The 25,813-nt window shown below is 36.4% G+C and overlaps 1 protein-coding gene across 9 annotated transcripts in view; it reads right to left on the reverse strand.

Moving 5' to 3' along the window:
* The window catches only part of LOC105227655 (tyrosine-protein kinase Fer), a 92,167-nt gene that overhangs the window by 10,859 nt on the left and 55,495 nt on the right, over positions 1-25,813 (reverse strand). For 4 of the 9 annotated variants that reach the window (XM_049448700.1, XM_049448699.1, XM_049448698.1 and 1 more), the window contains exons 4-8: positions 4,640-4,736; positions 4,035-4,368; positions 3,696-3,989; positions 3,453-3,624; positions 2,110-2,313 (exon numbers count right to left, since the gene is read on the reverse strand). In XM_049448700.1, coding sequence (XP_049304657.1) covers positions 2,110-2,313; positions 3,453-3,624; positions 3,696-3,989; positions 4,035-4,368; positions 4,640-4,736 — 1,101 coding nt within the window. The remainder of the gene's footprint in view (positions 1-2,109; positions 2,314-3,452; positions 3,625-3,695; positions 3,990-4,034; positions 4,369-4,639; positions 4,737-25,813) is intronic. The other 5 variants (XM_049448703.1, XM_049448701.1, XM_049448704.1 and 2 more) reach the window with 5 other exon arrangements.

Genomic DNA, 25,813 nt, shown 5'->3' on the forward strand with positions numbered 1-25,813 from the left:
AATAAAACTTAATGATTATGAAAGTCAAAGAGGCTCGGCTAGCAACGCCTGGATGCGCTAATTGCTGTACATTACGAAAAAGTGGGTGGCAATATGTGACTTTTTTTACAGTTGGTGCCTTATGGTGCATAGCTGATGTACATACATACGTACAGAGATTGTGCAGAGAGTGAGAGTAGTCGAAATTAAAAAAAAACAAAACGCAAAAAATATCTAATAAACAAAATGCTAAATTCTGAGCAAAACACAGCTACGTCTATTGGATGCAAAATGCAGCTACAGTTGCGAGTAATTATAAATGCAGCTACGGATGCAAATTTCACAGTAAATATATGGTATGGTATATGCCTTTCGGCGCCTCCTTTGCTGCGCCTGCGTTCGTGCAACTGCGCTGGCCGCTGCTGCTGTTTCTACACTACAACTACTCACACTCATCGCCAAGCTGGGCACGCTGTAGCAGTGCTCCTTCAGGCTGAGGTGATCCTCGCCACCGCTGCCCTCGTCTTCGGCCTCGGCAGAGCTAGTCGAATCGAAGTGCGCTGTTGGCTCAATGAAGGCGATCTTATTTGTGCACTTTTCGGGCGGACATGTGCAGAATTCTTCCACGCCTGCATCGCAGTGCTCCGTGTTGACTTCGTCGCGTTTGAAACCGAAGTCTTTGCTAAAGTCGAACATGTTCTTGGACGGATGTACGCGTCGTCGCTTCGTGCATTGTTTGCATATTTTATCGCGTTTAATTTGGAAATTGAGTAACTTGGCGCGGAACGTTTGACGCAGCGCTTTGGACTTCTTCTGTATTTTTGGCACTTTCAGGCGTAGCTTAGCGGTCATGGCTAATGGCTCGGTTTTGGACGGATTCGTGGTCGCATCAGCTGTGGCAGCTGTCACCGGTGTTTGCGTTGTGGCACTCGTTGTATTATCTGTTGTGTTAACATTGTGGTTGTTATTGTTGTTAGTTGGCGTTTTATCTTTGGTCACGCTGCCGTTGGTCTTTGGCTTGGCGTCTGTTTCACTTGTTGTGTTCTGTGTAACTGCGCTCTCTGTTTCTACATTGCTTTTATCTGCGCCGTCATTGGCGCGCCCATTGCTCTGCGTTGACTTGCCAAGCTCCGGATCGATTAACTCAAACTGATCGCTTGTCTCTTTGTATTCCACCAGCGTAATGGTTGTCTTCGGCACTTTCGGCATTGCATTCTTCTTCGTGAACTCCTTGAGATTGGTCATAATCGCATTTATGGATTTCTGTGAGAATGAAACGGAACGTTTCTTGGTGTTGCCACCACCACCATTAACGTCACTATCTTTCTCCTTGCGCGTAGCACACGTTCTGCAGTCTGAACTCGAGCTTGACGAACGTTTCGAAGAGCAATGCGCCTCCTGTTCTTCGGCAGTTTTCGTGCGTGCTGTGACTCCGGCTGTATCAGCTGACTCGATAGCATCGAAGTTTAATTGAGGCCGTGTGGAGGCGGCTTGTGGCAATTGACGTTTCAGACGATCATCCAGCGTACGATTCAATTCATCGATTTTATCCAAATGCGCATCGATTGAGTTCTTCACTGCTGCTTGTGTTTCTAAAACGGCTGTGGGTCCCGCCACTATTGTCGCACTGCTATTGCTCTCCGATACCACATCCAAGTCCTTCTTCTCCACCACCTCCGTGCGCAATTCGCGTGCACACTCGACCGTTAGTCTTGTGCTGTCTTCCCGATTGATTTCGATTTTCACGTTTTCTTGCCGTCGCAAAGCTAACTCACCACTTCTAACACTGTCGCAATCACCCCCCAACGATTCACAACCCCCTAACAAATCGGCATATATATTAATACTATTATTATTGTTGTTCGTGTGATCGTGTAACTCTGGCTCATTCGGGTTAGTATCAATGGATATAACAAAAGCGGTTGGCGTCTCCTCTTCATTCAAACACAACATTGAAAGTTGCGTGCGTCGCAATTTGGGAAACATTTTTGCGTTAGCGGCGCCACGATCAAACATGATCACAGAATCGGGATCGATGTCATGCAGACCGTAGCTGGTGTTAGCTTCGAGGCTGGTAGCCATGCGCAAGGGGTTAGTAATGGGCTCATATTTCGCAGGACTGGTATTTACCGACAACGATCCGAGACTTTGGGAGCGCGGCTGTAGCTTGTTGAAGCGTTGTGTGCGCATACGATTGACGGTGGGCGTGGTCGGCTGCGGTGTCGATTTGCGCTTGAACGGTCTACCGCGTAGTAATGTGAGCACGCCACCGCGTCGTCGCAACTCATTGATAATACTTACGCCTGTGGAATTGGTCGAAGTTGCCGAGTTCTGCTAAGCGTGTATTTATTTGCCAAATTTTTTTAATTTTTTTTTAATTATTTTTACATGATTCGTTTGGCAGTTTATTGTTTGAATTGCAAGCGTGTGGGTGTTTATAGAAAAAAGTGGGGTATACAAGATTATAATTATATGGGAGAGAAAGAGAGTTTAATAAGTAAAAGTATATAGGCTTATAACTTTAAGTTAAATAGTGTATATAGTGTACCCAAACCTTATAAAAATGAACTGAGAATTAATTGAATAAGGAATTCTCTTCAAAGTGCTAGACAGATGTACCAAAAAGTATAATGTTCTCGAGAGAACTGCTGAGAACTATATTTTTTATGACCGCCTGTTACTCAAATAAAGCTTTTCATGGTAAAGTTTAACCATAGACGAATAAGAAAATATGGCTGACATAGCCAAAATGCAAATGGAACTCAATGGAACTTTGTGGCAGCCAATATTGCCTATTTTCGATTCGTCCAACCTTAGAGAGTGACGAATCGAACAAACAGTCAGTATAAATCAGTAAGACTGTTATAGTCAAACAGATATTGAATACTAAGCAATTTTATAACTTTCATAAGATATTCATATATTTTCTTCTATTGAAATCAGCTGAATAATTTTGTCGTTGCTTCCATACCAAAACTTTTTCCAAAAGAGAGAAAAGCGAAGACAGAAAGAGCTGAGCTCAGACACAGCAAGCCAGTTCGTACTATAAACCTTCATCAATACTTAGGTCCAGTAAAAACTCGTATTAAAATTATATAAGTATATACATCTGAAGATGTTTTCACCATTGAAGGACTGAGCATGATCTTATGAAATGACTGTAGAATATTCACTTCAAGAAATCCTTATACTTTTAGATACATCTTTTACGAAAACCTCTAAATTTTTCCGCAACCTCCAAACTACGTTCCTTTCATTTCTCTAAGTCTGCTAAATGTTTCTCAAAACCATTGCCAGCAAGCGACATGTACTTATAAATATATTTAAGTTGCTTAAAATAATCACTATATATGTGCTGCTAATGCTTAGTCCCTTCACCCTGCTTTCTTAGTCCCTTCACCTTCTTTTTGTTTGTGTATATTTGTAGTATAAATTTCATTAAATATAAATGTATATAAAGCCTAGACACTTACCTGTTGGTCGTTGTTAAAACTATTCTCTATGAAATTCTGTTCCAAATGATCATCACAGCCAGATGGCAACTCCTCGCAGCCAATTTCATTCAAAGCGCACTTAATCATGTCCACCAACTTCTGTTTCTGCTTCTCTTGGCAACGTAACGCATTGAGGTCCTTGGATTGTCTGCTGTTTTTTCAAAGTCAAATACAAATCATTTTTTTTATTTTCTTTTTCCGAAACTAAATAATTACACCTACTTCTGACTGTCTTTGGGCGATTGTATGCCATTGCTGGCGGTGCTGCCATTGCGCGCTATGCTGCCGTTCGCTATCGGTGAGCCGCCATTCGCATGCTCGATCATTTTCAGCTGTTTCTCCTGGCACTCCTTCACGGACATTTCCAAGTCAATGAGACGCGTGCGCAGCCAGTCGACTGTGAGATTATCAACGGTGAGCGTATTCGATTGCAATTTGCCGGGTATATCCTCAATGAGTGCATCGTCGAACTGGAATACTAAGGGTGTGGTGGGGGAGGTTCTATAAAGTGAATAACTATTATTATTGACGGGATGTGTACTTTGCCGCACAAATGGTTACTTGTGTTTCTCGGTGAATTCCCGATATTCCTCACTGGGATTTATGCTGTTTATCACATTGTCGATGCGCTTTTGGATTTCCTTGAATTTGTCGGATGTGAGGTCACCATGCTGGCTTGTCTCTTGCAGTATGTTCTTCCACAATAATATGAAACTCTCCTGCACGGATTGTTGGTGCTCCAACAGACCGGGTAGCAATACTGTACGAAAATCTTTCTCCACCTCGACGGCTTCGGTGATGGAGAGTACATATTCGTTGTGGGTGAGATGTAGTTTGCGGCAGGCTTTCTGATATTTATCGCGTACATCGTCCAATTTTCGACCACCGCGACCGGCTATAAAAGAATAGAGGAATATATAGTGTTTATTAGAAAAAAGGTAAATGGTTTAGTACGTTTTTATATTAAATATATAATATTAAAATCATTTAGCAAAATGTTTCAACTTTATTTTCGAAAGAAGAAATAATAACTTTACAAAACTTATGTACCCCTTTTTATTTGCTTTTCACGCTTTAAAAATATTCAGTTAATGGAAATTCGAAAATTTAATGCATAAGTGGCTATTTATTCAAATAAAGGTATTTATATTTCTATTCATAATTACATTTTATGTAGTGTTCCTCAAAGCGCGTCCGCAGTGCCTTATAACCCTCCAGATGTTTCTGATATTCTGCTTTCTTGCGTACAACTTCGTCTGTGAGCTGAAAAGAGAAAAAAAAATATTTATTAGAACTCTTATCTTAAATGTTATCAACAATAAATAAATATATAAAAAATTTGAAATACCCTGAGCAATAATACAAAACACATATTTGTACATTTGCTATTTTCCGAAACTTTCTTATAGTTTAGTTTTTTTACAGCGTGGATCAAAATCTATATTTCAAATCAAAAGCTTCCAGAATTCCAGTTGCTCCGCAAAGATTGAAGGAAGTGAGCAAGGATGGGTATTGGCGACAACTCCAAGGCATGTGCCATGCTAAGTTGCTAATAGGTGGTTACAGCCTAAAACAGGTTAAATATGTAATCAATACTCCGAGGGACAAACTCAGGGTACTTGTCGATTTCTACACTGGCCATTGTAAGCTTAAAAAATTGCAGGTTCTGCGACATGGTGCTGAAACTCCAGAACATCTGATAATTTACTGCACAGGAGCCTGTAGGCGCAGTATAAAAGGCCTTGGTTCCATGTTTTTAAATAGGAATCAAATTACCTCAATAGCATCTAACAGTACATTGGAATGGTGACTTAGAGAGGGTACAATAGAAGCTAGGTCGCGTTGCAATCCTCATTTATATATCTAATTTAATCTGGAGCATCCTCTGTTAAATTTTTGTTAATGAACTGGCCTTTAGGAGACTATTGTGAAACTACCGGGACTAAAATCCTGTCACTTTCAGCAATAAATAAAAAATATTATATATTTAACTAGATATTTAGTGACACAGTCATACCTTAATGTTTTTTAAATATCAAGGAAGTGTGCAGGAGAAGAAAATGTCCCGAGTGATCGAATTACTAATAATGTTTTCTTTTCTCAAAAATTTAGAATTTATGCTGCCCTATGCTCGGACTAAGAAAGTTGCTTGTTCTTTTCAGGTTCGATTGTTCTTTTCTTAACCCTTTCAGGACCGCACCTAAACCAACTGTCAGAGATATGTTTTTTCTTGATTTTCTGACTTAAAATGCTTCGATTAACAAAAAGTTTTAGCTCTTTGGCTTGATCCGGTCAGAAAATATGGGAAATTGCTTTTTAGCAATGACCACGAACCGGCGTAGCGCTTAAGAGCTCAGTTGCGATATACATCAGGGATATTATAAGTGACATATGCCTGGCGTTTGCATTAAGGATTTGTCTCCGATACAAGAGCCAGGAATTGATAACTACTGCCCCTAGGGTAGAGTGTGTACCACTTATTGGAGCGATATTTCACTTTATATAGCTCCATAATTATGCCGACAAGATCAACTTCTCACATATGTTTATTGTACTTATTTTGAAACAATAGCCGATCTCGGAACTTCAATACATTTTTTTATTTCCCATTTCAACGCTTACATGCCTCGATAGGTTCATCTCCCACAAATGTGGACAATAACCGAAGTGGCTTATCATCCAATTCTCTAAATTTGTCATCATTATTATCGCTATTAGATGGTTGCTTCGACTTATCAAATTTTCTCAAATTTATTTATCGGCATCGAATCTGTTATTACAGTTACTCTGAGCACTTTAGGACCATGCCATTATAAGAATCAACAGCTGGACTACCTCCAAGTACAACAAACTCCCGTAAGGAGTTACTGAAGTGGCATTCTTGCACAGTTTGGTCGTGCGAAGTAATGCTTAACGGCGCTCCCGCAAGTCCAAATATAAGCTAAAGAAGTCGGAGTTAAGGCTTTAGTACGTAGGCGTACTGTTCGCATGTCCAGTAGAGTTAAATAATACTAACTGGGCGTGATTCCGAAAGAGCTGTATCTTTAGCGGGCCATATGAATGCACGCTATCTTTCTACAGCGGCAGGAAGGTTCCCCATCCGAATTCAAAAAAAAGCAAACCAATAATTCTAAGCAATATCTATAAATACCATTATTTGGTTAACAAAAAATGTTTATAAATAGGATAAAATTCATTTACGGAATTAATTTCCTGCTTATAAAACCGAATTGCGGCAATTTATTAACGCATTAGGTATAATTACAACATCTGCTATGGGAAAAGCGTTACCAGCCGGCATTTATGTCATATGCCTTATGTATGTAAAATATATAACTATGCATACATTCATATTTATATGCAAATACCCAAGTACCAGGGTACGAGGTACTTGTGTTTATTTATTCATTTGCCAGCTGATCGTGTGTGCTTTTAGCCCAAATACCCAGAGAAAATTGTGTAGCTATGAGAAAGTGCAAGTTAAAAATAGCAAATGGTGTGTGTTTCTGCATTAATTTTATATTAGCGGCAATCATGTTAATATGTTGGTTATTGTTGTTTTTGTTGTTATTACCTGTTACCATTTACCGGCATTTCGCAACGGAAACGCTACAAACCGCGCGCGCCAACTGAGCAGACATGCGAGTATCGAATTTAATGGTGATAAGCCGAATGCCGGTGCAACAACAATAACAACAAATCACTATAACACTAACCCACAAATTGGACACATTTTTATGACAACTCATACAAAGACACGTATGTGTGCGCGAGTGTTTTTGTAATATGCACAACACATTGCCTCAATTATGGCAAAGTCAAGAGACTTTTAATTGAAGCTCACTTTTACTTGTGCATACCAATTGCTGAGAAACATATGTATGTATAATGTAGTTGCAAAGCGTTAATTTATGTATGTGTGATACACGTGTATTAACACTTGAGGAAAACCTCGCGGCATCTCGTATTTCGCTTTTTATTTAACCCAATTGTTTTAACGCAGTTTGCAGTAAATTAGTATGTACGTATGTACTTAAGTGTGTATGTATGTATGTATGTACATAAGTTTGTATGTATGTATGTTGTAAATACATACGCTCTGCACATATTTATAAGCGTATCTAGCGTGTAGGCATTAAATTTATTTGTCTTTCATCCACATATCTTCGGCATTGTCGCATTTTTGCCGCACCGTACGTGATGAAGACCACGTAAAATTGCAACAAAACGCATTCGCCGATTTTATTACGTTTTTAATTGACTACACGCGAGTACCAAGCGTTGCACAGCGTCTTACATTGCGGCTTATTTGGGGCAATTATCGTTGAGCTTTTATTGCTTATGCAAAATATAGCATGTTTGTTGTACATATATATTTTTATATGTAGGTATAGGGTATAATGGTGAATTTTATGTTCACCCAAATATTTTCTAACGCAAACACTGAGTTGACAAAGATGAACAAGGATTTTTTTTCAATAGTTGCAGGTATTTTCTAGAGAGTTTTCAGAACTTACCATTTAATAATGTAATTTTGGTATATTTTAATTTATATATAAAGGTATATATCGCCACATAAAATGCAAAACAACGTATCATCAAAAAATCGAAATTAAATTCTGTATTTTCGACTTCCGCTGACAGATACAATCAATATATAACCATTTTATAATCAAAACTCAATTTTTTATATTTTATTGGCTCCTATTGAATCGTTTTTTCTTCGTCTGTAAACTTAAACTTAAGTGATGTTACATTATTTTGCATTTTAGGTGCCGATATGTATTCGTTTATGTATGGTATGTGTTTTGAAAGTGACAGTGAAAAATAATACCATATTATTTCAAAATTTATAAACACATTTTTAAAGTACAAAGAAATATTTTTTTAAGAATTTCCTTATTTTTTAAAATATTTTTTTGAAAACCTTTCTGATGGGAGAAATTCAGAAAACTTTATGGAGATGTTGCTTTAAGAGAGTATTCTAGTCTACAATTAAAAAAAAATGATTTTTTGCCACGGCTACGTCTCATATGGTCCACCCATTGAGTGGAATTTACGATTACGATGACTCGTTCGAGCCTTTCGTTTAATCTATACCCATTTCGACGAGGAAAGATTGCTGGCTTAGACTTTAGAATTTACATAACCCTTAAAAGAAAAAGTCTAACGGTGGATATCACACGATCTTGGTGGCCAATCGACCGGCTCAAATCGTGAAATTTTCTGCTCCCTGAAGTGATCTCTCAATAAATCCATTGATTGAGGCGATGGATGGCAGGCGGCGCAGCCTTGTTGAAACCGAAGTTATCGAGTTGATCTCGTACAAGAAATTACTACAGTTTTACTATTGTGAATGGTTCAAATGACAAATGAAAATTCAAATTTTTTACTTGTTTTTATAAACCATACATAAAATCAATTATAGCAATTTATATAAAATCAAAATAGAGGGTTACATGAACGTTTTTTTAAGCAAAAAAAAGTCCACAAAGAAAACAAAAATGCTACTGAGAATGCACATCTCTTGTTGTTCGATTCGCTGGAGACTAACACTTGGCCAATCGAAGGCAGCTAGAAGTATTTATGTATGATTATTAAAATGGATGTTATTTCAGGAAAACGATTGAAATAATTGATTTTTATACCAAAATATATGCACTTATAAGCATATGTACTATACATACGAGTATCATATAAAAACGTGTATTTACAAACCCTGTGTGTAGTTAGCATGCAATTTATTTGTGTGCCCGCAGCTCAACACTGATCTCACCGCAATTATCTTCTGCTATTAGTTAATATACTTCCGCAATTTTTGCAGTTATCGCACTTAATTATGCATTCACCGCCAACATAACTGCACAGCACCGTGCAGCCGTAAAGCAATTGCTAAAGCGAAACACTACAATGGCCGCTGCAATCACAATATTGTGAGCTGCACATAACAAAAACCACACAGTAACGCTGTGATGCACCCTCATCATCAAGCACATCAACACACAACTCATCCGCATAATCATCATTATTATCGTTGTCATGTCTGCCGCGAACCGGCCATTACTGACTATCGCTGATTTGCACTTCGGCATAGAAGCTACGAAAGTTTTCTCTTCGCTCACACGCGAGAGAATATGCAACTCAGTGCTGCACTTACCGCATGATCATCAGAAATGCTTTTGCCCGTTTCACTATTAGCACCACATTCGTAGTTTCGTTGTTTCACCTACTTCAACCGACAACAATACTCGTCTTCACTTCGCATCTCACGGCTTTTTCCTCAAGAGAAGACACTTAAGTGACCACAATCAAGCATTCAATTAAGAAATGTAAGTGGTACTCATTTTGCTGGCTGCCAGCTGTAGGAGTCTAACGCTGCTTGTTGGCGCATCTGGCCGACGGCCAAATGAAACTGACCCATTCGTTGATTCTTTCGCCCGTAGAAAAACGAAATGAACACAGGAACGCAAATTCAAAAGAGGCACCGAAGCTTAGCCTCAGCATAGGCGAGTATGCCGCTGGCATTGCGTGATCGCAAGTGTAGTTGCTTTTGCATTACATTAAGGCTTATTTGCTTTATTTAACATGCAAAGTCTAGTTTGAATCGAGCAGATGCGAGTAGCTTGCCGCCGGTTTGTTGCAATTGCGTTAAGTGTGTGGCATGCAGCTGCAACTGCTGTGACCGTTGGCTGATTGCCGTACGGTAAATGTTTATGCATGTTTCTAATGGCGGACAATAAAATTATTGTACGTTTAAATTTGAATTTTTTTATTGTTGTTGTTGTTTTTTATTGCATTTGTTGTTGCATAAGATGTTTAAAAGCATACAACAGTTTTTTGTTATCATTTTATACTATCTTTTCTATGAGCATTTAGTAACAAAAAGCGCTAAGCGATAGTATGAAAGTTAAGATATCGTCGAAAGGTGTATGACTGGGCAAGTTGTCATCAGACTCAGAGAATTTGGTTTCCTCACCCACCCTTTGTCTTCATACCGGATCATTTTGAACATGGAGTCTCCAAACTGAACTCTGGCGGCTCCTACTCTCCCCATATACCGACCAGGGGTTGTGGGGAGGAAGAAGCTGTTAGAGGAGAGAGACAGTGAGCTTCTTTACAGATGGCTTAAGGCTTTAGGGCGAAGGTTGATGGAGGGGTTTACTGCCAGAAGTTCGCTCTCAACTCCAATTTCAGCTTTCCTGACTATGGCAATGTTTTCCAAGAAAAGTTTGCAGCCATCAAGGTAGCAGTCGATTTACTGCTCCGGAGTGCAACCTCAGAAAGCAGGGCGGCTATACTAGCCTTTAACTCATTAACAGTGCGTTCAGAGTTGACTGAGATAGGGCTGAATAGGACTGAAATGAGTGCTAGGTAACAGCAGAATTCAAGACAAGCTGATATGCCAGCAAGGAAAGGCACCCTAGAACCGCTGTCCGTAGAATGGAAGTTGGTCGATGCCCCCGTATTCTCTTATGTTCTACTACTAGATAGCTGGGTTTCCCGGGACCTTCAGCACCTCTGGGCGACCATTGGTACATACGCTATCGCAATATGCTTTTGGCCCAGGATCGATCGCAAGTGATCTCTGTGCCCTCAGTAAGGCTAGAATCTCCCTAATTGTGTGGGTTTTAACATGCCATTGCCCTACTGGCGTCCATGCTGTAAGGCTGGGAATCGTGCGATAGACCATCTGCGGAAGCTGTATGGAGGAGGACGAAATGGAAACAACTCAACGCTTTCTTCTTTACTGTCCCGAGTTTGGGAGGTCAAGATATTGGCCACTAAGCGTTTTGCTAATTTATAAGTTCGAACACAGGAGTTCTTCTTTTCTATGATTTTACAAAGGACATATTCTATATGTATGTACATATAGCAGTTCACGTGCGATCTCTTTTTACATGGAATATACTTGTGTATGACCACAAAAGTCCCTGAATCTGGTTCAGTTAACAACTAAGCATTATTCCAAAGTTCAAACGGAAAAATGTGCTTGAAATTTTATTTCAAATACTTCAAGTATTTCGACCAAAAATAATACGTAATGGACTTTAAGAAAGTTTGTTAGTAACTATTGGTAAATGGTTAACGATGGTCAGAGGATCTATAATGCTTCAAATACTGACGCAAAAACCCTTTAGATATTTTGATCAAAAATTAATTTGGAATAATGTCATTATGTTAAATATTTCTACTATTCAATGAATAATCATTTGAAGCCATCGAAATACTTAAAATTATTTGCATACATATGTATGTATATATACTAGATTTTTTTTTTAATTTTCGCACAAGTAAATAATCTGAATAGAAGGTACTCAAATTATTTTGTTTACAATTATTTTTGGTACACGCCCGCTTTTGTTTTGATTTTCTAATACGTAAAACTGTTTGTTTAGTTTTCACATAAATACTTACTTACACACGCTCTTCAGATATTTTCGCGTTGTGTTTACTTGTTTTATTCTTAATGTTTTGGCCAATATTTACATATTTACTTTTATCCTCGTGCTTTTGACAAATTTATGATTTTATCTGAACCTCATGCCACATTCAGCTTGCGCTAACTCGTCGCTGATGCTATTTATTATTGACCTTTGTAACTGACGGCATGTGTATTTTCTTAAGCTTATCTCTCGAGCACATGATCAAGAAATCAAACTTTCGCTGTAAAGATATTTGCATAAAAACAGGTGAAGTGTCTGTACCTAAGGAGTAACAATGCAATGTGTGATTGGGTATTTTTTTTGAGAATTTTTTATATATATTTTCAATTAATAGAAGAAATCATAGCGCCAAATTATATTATCTTGGAGGTAGTCACACGGACAAACATTTTACTGCACTACTAAGCGAGTCCTCTTGTAAAAGGGAAAACTGTCAGCTCAGCGGTAGTTTTAATAATGATAGGATTGAGACATTGACAATAGATTAGGTGCCAGTCAGTTCGTACAATAGAGGATACTTAAATGTCTTCTTCTCTTCCATGAAGTTAATATTAATCCAGTGGGCCAATGGGAGAGAAATGAAGTGGAAGTAGGTTAGGTTTAGCGGATTATAGCTCCGCGTTCCGGCTTTCAACGCTTCCGCCTACTATACGAAAAACAAAAAAAAGTGAAGCTTGTCTATCAACATATGAGCTATGGCTTGTAAACTTCTAGAAACACAAGTAAATTTTAGTTGTGCCCCGAAATGTAGGCAACATTGTTACACTATTTTATTATTGCCTTCATGCGACAATAGCGAAAGTGCAAACCATTAAGTTAAATAACTATTAGGGATAGTTTGCACAGCGATAGTGGAACTTGATTTCTCCTTCCGTGTTTGTCACCATAAGCGCTATCAAAAGGCGGATGCCACAGAGTAATAACAATTGAAAATGAGGCACACAGATTAACACTGTGTTAGTAAACGGGATATAAGACGGCCACCCAATTAAGTGAAAGAAAAATGTAATAAAATAAATTACAATAACAAATTTCACTAATTATAATTTAAATCAGGAAAATCAACATTAAAAACAGTATTTATGTGTCCTAAAAATCATACATATGTATGTATACCATACATATGAACTTACGTTGTACCTACATACTTAACTACAAATTAAAATATAATCATAAAAATTACAACAACATAAGAAACTGAAACCTTCAACTATGCCGGAGGTGCAGTGACACGGCGACCCATTGCTAAGTATGTGTCTTCATAATTTTCGACATGAATTGTCTGCCAGCAGTCAATGTGCTCTTCGTCACGCCATATGTAAACAAACGGATGAACAAGTCACAATCGAACACACACACGCCTAATATCAATATTTACAAGACGACATCGGTTTAACATCCATATGAATATAAATATATGTATATTAACGCGCAGGTTTTTGAAAAGTCAAGTCAACCTCGCAAAGTCTCATCGCCAGCCGTGCCACAGGTCTAACTCTGACTGTGACGGCGGCTGAGCGCGGCTTACGCTGTTCTGTGGAATTGGGTCATTCGTGAGTTAACTATGAATAAATTTACAGTATTTTTCTCACTTGTTACGACTTTTTTGCGGCGTCTCTTAATGCATCTTCAAATTAATGAGTTTTTATTGTTTTAATATTAATTTTCTTTACTCCCTTTTTGGCTTCAATTTTTTATATTTTTTATGATATTTTATTTGTTTGTGTATTATTTCTACTTTATTATCTTGTTGTGCCCCAACCCAAATGACGTTAGCCGCCAAGCTTAAACTTGTTCTCAAGCTATGGACTGTGTTGCGTTGGGGTTTTAATGTGTTGGAGATGAGACTATGAGGCTTGTATGAAAGTTTGTTTGTGCTCCCTTTTTAGATAAAACTTTTTCGGTTTTAATGCTATTTTTAAGCGCTTCGTAAAGCTTCTGCATAAAGATTTTGTTGGAATGATTTTATGGGTGGATAAGTAATGTATTTTTTAAAATAAACCGAAAACATCTGTGTACTCCGTCATAAAGGAATAGAAGGACATGAAAGCGGAGACGTGTTGGCCGATAGAATAGAAGGAAATGAAAAGTCTGACGTGTTGGCGGACTCGGGGCAGTCAGTAACACAATTCTCCTAAGCTGACATTGACCGTCTCTTTCAAGAGTTGCTTACACCAATGAACGAGAAGATCACCTCAGGTTTTTGAAAACTAGCAACACAGGGATTACCACAAAGGGACTTTAAGATAGTGTTGATAGTGAACAGACCAAAGCGCTTCTACTTTAAGGCAAGAGGAAGCTTAATAACATTGTAGAGATCATCACAGTGCACCTTCACCTTAGATCCCAGCTTCAGAAAACTCGTAAAGTGGATTCGGCGAATGATGTGGTGCTGGAGCGTTACCTTTCCGAGTGTTCAACCTTCACACGGTTGAGAGGATGTATCTTTCGGGGCTCCATTTCAGGAGACAGTTTAGGTGAAAAAATCGGCTATTTTACCGAACTCTTTGAGCTGCTGGATAGGGCTGAATTGGATAACAGTCGGAAACAAACCAACCAACAATAAAGGTAACGTTTTAATTAAAAGATAATTTACTGTTCAAAGATTTCAAGTTTCATTCGAGTTAACGGTTAATAAATGACCTTGGGTATCAGCGCTTGGTAATAGCCCTTATATGTTTTTAGTTCAATTTTTTAAATAGTGTTAGAAAATGGTTTCGCCCGAGAGTGTACAATAAATGTTAGTTCTTATGTGAGAAAAACTATTTTTTATCTTTTTACTTTAGAGAAATTAGGCATATTTTCATGCATTCTAGTAATAATACATTTAGAGATGAAAGCTAGTAATTTGTTTTATTTTAATGTCATCTATCTGAATCTTTTCAAACAATGAGCCGAAAGCCTAAAGGTAGGTAATATATTTGATTTATATGTCAATTATACAAATTCATAATTACCGTTATATTTGCGCAAGCTCACAGCGTAATGACATACTTTTCGTCTCCGTATACCAATTAATTTTATGGAGCTCTACAGCCAATGGTATATATGAGATTCAAATCTCAACTCAAACTTTATCTTTTTTTGCCACCATGATGCCCGAAGGTAGGCCACATTTTCAATGTTTTGTCAATAAAAGTATTACAAAAACATAACTTCATAACAATATTAACAAAAATATTTATTGAAAATTTATAATTCAGTGAAATAAGGTTATGTTTATAAATAAAATCTCTGGAAGCATAAATTTATTTTTGACAATTGAGTAATTTAAAATTTTTTGGAAAATTTTAAAAATGATCAACGATCAATTTGACCTACATTCCATAAAGGTTTGGATGACTAACACTTTGACGAAAAAGTGAAAATTAGTTTTTAACTCACCACATCGACACACATACAAACGTATGCATCACTCTTTATGCTTCACTAAAAATTCATAAACCCTGCGTGCCTTTGATATTTTCGCAAGGTTGTCGCTTTTGTTTTCGCACAAAAGTTTGGGGAATTCTATGAAACAAAGTTTAAGGTCGAAAGTAAATAATTACATGCTTTGTATTGGCAACAGTGGCTGCTGTTGTGTTCATTGGAACATAAAGAAATAGTAACAGAGCAGAAAAATTTGCATGTAGGGCTTAAATGAACATATAATACTTGGAAGATTATGTGTTCAAACAAGTATACATAAATAAGTACATTTTTAAATATACATATATAAATATTTAACAGTATAAAACATTAAAATGCGTCACAACAATGATGCACCATTCGTTATAGTGCTCCAATAGGAAAGCAAACCTACCACAATAATAGTACAAATTATTACAAATTTTTTTTGTTTAAAATTTTTCTGACACAATTCATGAAATCAAACAAAAACATGTTTATTTTCAATTTTTCCCCATCTCATTATATTTTTGCTCATACAAAGCGCGTGAGTGCGGCAGGTCGTATGAGTAACTTTCAATTTCATTTCAAGTTTAAATCTCATTGTGTGCTACAAATATTTCAGTGGCATTCCCATTCTATTATTTGCTATTGTAACTAGCTATTTTGTTATTGTTACGAATTTTATGAGCGCTAATTTAAACATTACAACCAAATAAGAAGAACCAGATAATAGAAAAATAGTTTGTTGTGTGCTTTGAGCGGCATATTTTCGAGACAATGGCGGACTGGTCGCTATGTTGCCATATAGCAACACACAACAAAAGATAGCCACTTCAAAAGCACAGTAAGAGATAGTAAACACAGATTATTAGGTTTTATATAAATTTTATAATTTCTGTGTGTGTGTTGTCTGAAAGCTCTATTCTTTGTTTGAGTTATGACCGAAATTGCAGGCAACAATGCAACAACGTCGCATGCTGTGCTTGGCCGTGAAGTTGCCGCATGGTATGCACATACATCTACAAGTGGCTATATTGATTTAGCGGCATGTGTGCACGGTGGCCGCCACTCACAGCAGTGATACTTTCGATTTTCAGCTGCGATTTACATAATCGAAATTGGAGTATTACGTCAGTTTTGACTTTGAAAATGCTGTTTTTACCAGCGCTCACTTCGCATAGCGGCAACGGTGTACAGCGCCACTTGCGGTCTTACGCGCTGCGCTGCCGATTCGTCATTCAATTTTAAATACTTCGCACTAGATAAACGCGCTAATGGCGTGTGACGAATAGAAATTTGCAGTTCAAGCAAATTAAGCAAATCCATCATAATGATGGGTTATTAGTCAAATGCGAGTGTTAAGCTAGATTTAAAATGCTAAATTAGTGTCTTTGAATTATAGTTGCGATTTATTATGAAATACTGTATATTTAACAATTCTGTAAGGTTTATTTCAAAGCTTGTAATTTTCATTGCATAATTATCTAAAATGCAATTATATATTAATTTATTTTTATAAATGCATTTAAGGGTATGTGATTTTATAAAATTTCCTTTTCCAGTTACAAGCATTTTAAGCAACACAGGGCATACGACAAAGTTACCTTTGGTAGTGTCTGATAGTAAGATCAAAAAGCTTCTACAAAAGAGAGCTTAGTAAAGATCATCACAAGGCATCTATCCTTTCATTATCAGAAAATGAAAGGTAGAACCGGCTAAATGTAGAGCATGCATGGAGGATGATGACTCGCTGGAGTATTTCAATGCGAATGTTCAGCCTTCAGCGAATGAGACAGGACATATTCCTTGGCATCCAATGCTCCAACTTATAAGAAATAAGGCAGCTGGATTTTACCAAATTCACTGAGCTACTAGATAAGGCTAATTTGGGTAATACTTCTAAAATCTCAAAAACATTAAAATGTTCCGCTTATCTTTATATATATAAATCTTCTGACCGTGTATTTGCATTTGAACTGCTCCTAAACGGATGGACCGATTTTGATGAAATTTTGTGTGTATGTTTAAAGAGATTCGAAAATGGTTTAGATTTAATATTTGGTCCACTGGAAAATTTTTTTAAAATTATTTTTTTCATTTTTAATCAATTGTTGATTTTGAAATGTTTGATCGATAGATGGCGCTACCATCGCAGTATCCAATATTCAAACCTTAAATTGGCGTAAACGTGCATTAAACAAAACGATGCCAAAGTGAAAGGCGACATCTGTGTATCAAGTTTTTATATTGTGGACAGAGTTGTTCTTTCTTAAGTAATAAATTGGGTGATTCAATACATACACAGCCATAACATTTTTTTCATACCTGCTAACTATTGGAGGGGATATCTTGACAGGCAATTTAAAAATGCAAAAGGTCTGGCATAAAAAAATAGCGGCATAACTGAAGTGTTGATAAAAAATTTGAGATATACAGAAATCTTTTCGAAGCATTGCACAGAGCAATACAATATTTAAACGGGAACGATGAATACATACATATATGCGTACAATTTCAAACTGATCCTTCCTGAAAAATAATAAAATTGCTAAATATTGGGAATGGTAGAATAGAACTGCAATCAAATACACAATGCAATGAATTAAAACTGGCTCATTTATCATTCGATGATAATATACCCCGCATCCCAAAAGCGTACAATTTCAAACTAAAATTGCTAAATATTGGGAATGGTAGAATAGAACTGAAATCAAATACACAATGCAATGAATTAAAACTGGCATCCCAAACGACTGATGCCATAACCTTGCCAGCCGATTTTTTTGTCTTTCCACGCTTGAGAACCGTTTCTTAATATGCAGTCCACCAGGCTGACAATCGATTGGACTCGATTGATTTCACTGATGCACAGCCCAAATTCAATAGTATTTTTACCCCAAAAACCAATTCTTTCTTAACGCACGAAATGCTTTTTGATTCATTTTTGTTGCTTCATCAAAAATGCGATTATTCCTTAACTAATACTTATAATCTAAGTAATAGAAATCATATAGATGGTATTAGTAATACTATCTATGTATCAGCCACAGTAAAACGTAGGCGGGTCCTCTAGTATATTATATAAAATTTATAAAATTTATTTTTTTTACCGAATTTGCTTCTCTGAACTTAATTTGGTCTATAGATTGTAGTAATAACAGGTACAAGTACAGGTAATATCAGAAACGACATCTCTATAACAATGTAGAAAATTATGTAACGGGTGAAACAATAAACCTGCTTTAAATTATAGTAAGTTATTAGAACATCTTATAGCTTAAACTCCGACCTTTTAAGCGTTTTTCCTTGTGGTTTTTGTTTTTGTGCTGAAAAAGCGCGACTATGGAGTAGTAGTTACTATGAAAGGAGATGCTTCTAAAGTCTAAAAAAAGACCAGCTGCTCGTTTCGGGGCAGCTGGAGACACAGTTTCCCTAACCTGTTCCAGGCTATTCAGCTTCTCTGTATAAGGGTTTGTTTGAAACAATGGAATATGGATAGAAGAACACCTCACATCTTGGAACACAAGCAACACAGCGCATATTTATCAAAAAATTTCTTTGCGGTATTGTTGGTGATGGACAGATCGAAAAGCTCCTACAAAAGGTATCTTAGTAACATTATAGGGACCATCACAAGGCATCTATCCTTAAGATTCATTATCAGAAAATGAAGAAGGTAGAGCCGGCGAAATGTAGAGCATGCATGGAGGATGATGACTCGCTGGAGCATTTTCAATGCGAATGTTCAGCCTTCAGCCGAATGAGACAGGACATATTCCTTGGCTTTCAATGCTCCAAATTAAGAGAAATAAGGCAGCTGGTATGGAAAATAATAATTTTTTTTTACAAAATTCACTGAGCTACTAGATAAGGCTTAATTTGGTTACCCCCCGAAAACACAATGGGCTTACGGTGTTATTGAAATTTTTCAGAATTTTCAAAAAAATCGATTTTTTTTTGTTATTTTATTTTATTAATGTAAATGCATTTAGGAATACACACAGAAGATTTCATATCATTTCGTTGTCTATTTTGAAAACTATTAGTGAATATGAAAAGGCGTTTCAGAATGCTTGGAAGTACAAGGACAAGCTTTTAACGCGTTTTTCTCAAAATGGTGATCAACATTACTCGAAAACGGCTAAAGCTATTAGTCTTATATTTAATATAAGTTAAAATATATTTTTTAATAATTAATAAAATTTTTATAAACAATTTAAGTCTGAAATTTTGATCTAAAAACGATTTTTTTATAAACTGCCCTATTGTCAAAAAATTTTAGATTTTCTTCGATTAATTACTAGATTTAACATTACTTTAAAGAAATCTGTCTGTTCTTTTTTTTGTAATTTTAGGGAATCCAGTTCAGAGAGATCAGCTATAGCCTCTTTAGAATTAACTACAATACTTCTAAAACCTCAAAACAATCAAACGAGTAGCTTATGTGAGATAATTTATTTCAACAAAGAAACTATATAGAATTGTACAATTTTCTAGTTCTATTCTATTAGCTCTCATATGAAACTCTAAAATATCTTATAATGACAATTTTAACTTTTTTTCAATTTTTATTCTGAGCTACATAAGTCTATTATTTCCACTATAACTTAGCATTTCAAGAGTACAATGAACTAATGGGTTTTTGCAATTTTTTTCTTAACGTTTTCTTGTCTATTTTTTACGCTTGTGTGGCGAAAAATTTACATATTTGAATTGGCTAAATGTTGTGTAATTTATTTCAGTTAATAGATGAGTCAGAAATTGTCTAAGAAGAGGCAAGGCGTTAATCTATTGATAATCTTTTAAGCTGACGGAAGCCATTAGTAGTGCAAAAGCACTTAACCACTAAATACAACTTGTTTTACACAAAATTAATTGCATAAGCAGATTCTTTTTTTAAATGTGGTCTTTATTTAAGATTTTAAGTTTTAAAGGTTTTTTTTAATGTTGGCTTTTTTAGAATTTTTAGTTTTATTGAATCGAAAACGTAAAAGAAATACAAATAATTATTAATACAAGTGTGGATTTTTTTAATGAAAAAATTAATTTTTATATCCAAAAACTACTATTTTTTATATATATTTAAAAATAAAATTCAGTGCCAGCTTGCTGACTAAAATTAAAACAATCAACCGGTTAAGCTCGGCAGTGAAAATCACTACAGACTAACACTGCATAATAGACATTATAATGCAATCGCAATGGAAATTCAATGTTATCAGCGAAAAATTTTGCATAATCACGTGTCAAACTCAGTCAAGCGCCGTTTCAAATTTGGTTGCCAAAAGCGAAAAAATAAACACACAAAAAAACCGAATGAAAAGAAAGCAAAAATAGGCGCGTGCTTACACGAATTTGGCAGCTGACATTGGACTAAATAACGGCTGTAAATATATATATATATATGTATATATATATTTTTTTATATGTGTGCCTTAGTGTTTCAACAATTCACACCTTTTTCATTTTTGCTAATCATTTGTATATACTTTTCAGCTCAACAAACTTTCTAAGTTAGTTAGCTCATAAAAAAAACGCCGTGAAAGCTTAAGAGTTTGTTGGACGAGCGTGAAGGGGGGTTGAAAGCATAAGTGAGTGTGTAGTTGAGAATAAAATAGGAAAAAGTAAAAGTTTTGCTGAGCATGTTGCCAATGTGGGCTGCTTTAGGCACAACTTGTTTACTGGCAAACAGCAATGCTCAAGCAAGGCGCTGTAACAAGTTTGTTGCTTAAGTCTTTTGTTCTCGCAATGATGCTTTAAGCAATCCGCTTGAAAGTTAGAATGAGGATGTGCGTTTGCACAAAAGTGACGAAGAAAAAACGAAATTAATTTATTAATTTCTGAAATAATTTAATTTTATAACATTTTTTATTTTGAAATTTTTTAAAATAATTGAATTTTATAAGATTATTGAAATAATTCCGCTGCAAAAATAATTAAATTATTTTTTATGAAAATAATTAAGGAAGACGGTAGTGGAAAGTGATGCCAGAAACAAGCAATTTCACTTCTACTGGGTGCCAGGCCACAAAGGCATCGAAGTCAATAAAATAGTGGACGAGATTGCCAAGAATGGTGTACGGCAGACATCCGAAAACGTTATCAACATTGGGAAACTCATTCGTTGCCTATAAGACGATCTCGCCAGAAGCATAGAAAAGAAAATCAAAACCCAATGGAAAACTGCAAAAGTCATGTGCAATACGGTAGGTCGGAGGTACACACAATTCATATTGGAACACGATAGAAGGAACTGTAGGAACATGATTGGAATACTAACTGGTCTGGAGAATCTCTTGTGCACTTTTCCAGCATTGACAAGACTACGCTGTAAGCATATGTGGTCCCCACGGTATGATACACTGGAGAAGGTATCGATGGAGGCCGCAGAGTCTGTTGGAATTCGCCTAATGGATGGCTACTCTTCTTTGACTTAGCAACCGAAATTCAACTGGTATCGCAGAAGACCAAACCCTAACTAACCTAACATAAGCTACGCGAAGAATTAATCAGTAATAGTTTTTTAAGAGGTATAGATCATTTTGGTAGAATAACAATAAGCGCTTCGCTCTGTTTAGAATTTTCTTTAAAGATTTTGTATAGCGGTAGGTGACTTGACTAAAATAAGCCTATATGTACTTCATAATTTATCAATTTAGTATTTTTCAAATAAATGATTAATATTGCAGTGATTAGAAAAGTAAACAACAAAACAAAATGACCAGTCCTCTATGATATAATCAATAATTTCTAACTTTAACATTTACTTCAATTTTACGAGTTTTGATGTTGTGTGTCAAATTACGGCCAATTAATCAGTATTAAATTCTTCAATAAAAAATCTCTGGCATATTTAACATGCTAATTAATTTAATTATATATTTCTAATAACGCGAGTAAAGCGTTGCATGCAGCTGGAAAGCCATGACTAAGCTTAATTGGCCTTCGCCAAACCCAGTCTTGAAGTAGGAAATTAGAGCTACTTTTTGCTGTTTAGAGGCAATTGAATTAGGCAATTAGTGCATAAAATAATTACAGTGCTGTGTATAAGTACATAATACTTAATAAATACTAACAGCTTGGAAAATTTAGTTAATGGTCTAATGACATGGAAAGTATTTAGATAAATGAAGCAAAGAGAGCGTGACAAAAATGGCGAAGAACTGTGTTAGGCGTTCAGGAGTGTGATAAAATTTATTTATTTGAAACTAATAAAATTTTATTTTTAATAAATAATGTATGGTATGCATATATCTCTAAGTGCACTTCAGCTTCATAGCACAGCGCTCAGTTATGACAGTAGTTAACTCATAAAGTGTGCTCTTGACGATGATAGATTAATAGTTTCTGATTTTCCTCAATTCTACTCTCAAACATATTTCACTTTAATTATTGTGGCAAACACCTTCAGTTTGCAGGAAACACATTTAACGTAAATTTTCTATTAAAAATAGCCCGAGAGCTGACAACGCAAGACAAATCATAATAATAAAAGACTCTCTTTAAAGGCTTTAATAATAAAGGGTAGCATACGAGTACATAACATAAACAATATACTCGCACATAAAAAAGTAACACATAATAAAAGCCAAAACAAAAAGACAATTAAAAATGAGCGAAACGAATTTCACTACTTGGATAAAGCGAGCTAACCGATCCACAGCTGCTGCAACAATACCCGGTGCGCTCACAAAGAACCGAGCACGAGTGCGGTGTGTATTTATGCTTGCTTGCAAGTGTGCTTGCGGAGTTTGTATGGGCGGCAAGCGCATGCGCAGCTAACAAGTTACCGCACTTACGAGTATTTTATTCCTGTTACGATTGTTTGTTGTTATACTTGCATTATTTCTTTTTTATACCCTGCACAGGGTATATCAAGCTTGCCATGAAGTTTGTAACAGCCAAACAGAAACGCCGGGGCCCTCATAAATTGAGTACGTAAATGATCAGTTGAGTCGATGTAGACTAGAATCTGAGTTCTTGAAATAATGATCTGAAATTTTGTTCTGTTCCTCCCAAAAAGCTGCACATTTGTCGAAATCGACGAATCGGAACACTATAGCATATAGCTGTCATAGCAAAAATTTGCAATCACAGTCAAGTCCAAGTATGGAAATATTTTTTATTTGACAAGGAATCTTCACGAAATTTTTCATAGATTATTATCCAAGGTAACACTAAAAGTTCCGAACATATTGTTCAGATCGGACCCATATAGCATACGGCTCTCATACAAACTGAGCTGTAAAATTCAATATAAAACATTTTTTATGCACTTTTATGCTATAAGAAAAGGAGGAGTAAAGGGTATCATAGCCTTGGTGCAGCCGAAGTAAGCATTTTTTCTTAGTTTTTTTTTACTTTTTATAATTTTTTATTTCATTTATTTTTATTTTTTCTTCTTATTACTTTTTTCCTTATTTTTATTTTATTTTCTCATTTATTTTAATGTTTTTTTACTCATATTGCCCATTGCCCTCATAATGTTTTATTTCATTTACTTCTTATTTAATTTCATAACTGGTCCATGTTTCTTGGAATTACGAACAAAGAAGCTGTGTTGGCTGCCGAGCGACGCCAAGCAGCGCGGTAACAGTGAGTGGCGAAGAGCTGGCGCTCGTGTTCACAAGTAAAATGTTGAAGTGGAAGTTGAAGTTTAAGCCAAAGCTGTGGCTCAAGCTGAGGCTTATTGCTAAGTTGGAGTTTGGACTGTAGTCACACATGCTTGTGCAAGTGTGCGTCTGCAGTTGATTTTGATTTTGACCGACAAACGCGAAGAAGTTTTCCTTTTTGTTTACTTTTACCCGTTTGTTCGTTTATTTTTCAGGCACTCAATGCAAGTTCGCTTGTGCTTAAATGTATATATAGCACATACAATCACAAATATGCATATATATATTAAAGCATAAGTGTGTGCGTTTGTTTGTTACCTGCATGCGCTTGCAAAAGTGTCTGGCGTTGGCAAGGAGCAAGCCAAGGCATAAGTTTGTGATTGTTTTTGTTATTGTTTTGCATAGAAGGAAAGGGTATCAACAAGTTAATGAATGTAGTACGGCGTCTGTGCCTGCCGCTGGAGCTTGCAGAAGCGGTTATAATATATTGTTTTATTTATTATATTTTACTTCGTTTCTTTTGGACTTTTTTCTGCAATTTAATGCGAGTGTGGCAAACTGATTACTTGCTAGTGAAGAGTGTGTAATAAAGCAAGTTTATGTGTGGCAAGCAGTAGTAGCCACATCCACAATAACTATCATACATATGCACATATGGTTTGATATTCTTTAAATCTTTGCATCCTTAAGTCACAGCTATTACCCAGCAAGCAAAACTTAATAGCGATAAAAAGTCCCTTTAAAACAAACTATAGCGAACTTTTTCATGGTTGGAACGAAGCTCAAGGGAATGGTTGGAGGGGGGTCTTCTGTCGGGAGATCTCAATCAACTCTTATTTCAGACTGCCAGACCACTATAGTATCTTTCTAGCAGAAGGGGTGGTCCTCAAGGTAACATCAGATGTACTTCTCCGAAAGCGCAGCTTCTTTTAGGGAGGTATACATCCACTCTGATAGCAGAGCTACTATTCAGGCCTCGAGCTCATTGAGAGTGATCTCAAAGCTAGCTAAGGAATAAACGACCTCACAAGCAGTAGCAACAAGCTGCTTCCATATTAAACTTGTCTGGGTGCAATGGAATCGTCAGAAATTGTAAAGATGAAAAGTTCCAAGAGATCCAACGTTTTTTAACCAAATTTGGTTCACCGATGAGGCGCATTCAACTTGAAGAAATTCAAGAGCTGGTATTTCATTCAGAAAAAAACAAAAATTTGGTGTGGTTTGTCGGCCGGGGGAACCATTGGTCCATGTTTCTTCAAAAATGATGCCGTTGACAACGTTATCGTCAATTGCGACCGCTAACATCAAAACCGACTACTTTATACCTGAGATTGCAGCTCAAGATCTCGGCGACATTTGGGTTCAACAAGACGGCACCTCTACTCACACATCCATTCAATCAATGGATTTATTGAGAGAACGCTTCGGTGAGCAGATAATTATATATTTTGGGCGGGTCTATTTGCCACCAAGATCGTATGATATTACACCGTTAGACTTTCTCCTGTTGGGATGTGTAAAGTGTAAAGTCTCTGCGGATAATTCCGCTTCGATTCAGGCCTGGGAACAAAGCATCACGCCTGTCATTCACCCGTTACCAGTCGAAATGTTCGAAAGAATCATCGAAAATTGGACTTAACGGATGGACCATCTGAAACGTAACCGCGGCCAACATTTGAAAGAGATAATCTTCAAAAAATAAATGCCAACGAATTTGTTTTCGAATGATAATAAACATTCTCCATAAAATTTGAAGTTTCTGTGTTTTTTCTTCAAAAAAGTAGAGGACCTCGAAATGGATCACTCTTAATAAACTAATTTTCGGTTAACTGGGTACATGCTACAAATACAGTATTGTGTGTGATACATAAATATCAGGCAATCCGGTATTAAA

This window comes from Bactrocera dorsalis, chromosome 2, assembly GCF_023373825.1.
Source record: "Bactrocera dorsalis isolate Fly_Bdor chromosome 2, ASM2337382v1, whole genome shotgun sequence".
NCBI lineage: Eukaryota > Metazoa > Arthropoda > Insecta > Diptera > Tephritidae > Bactrocera > Bactrocera dorsalis.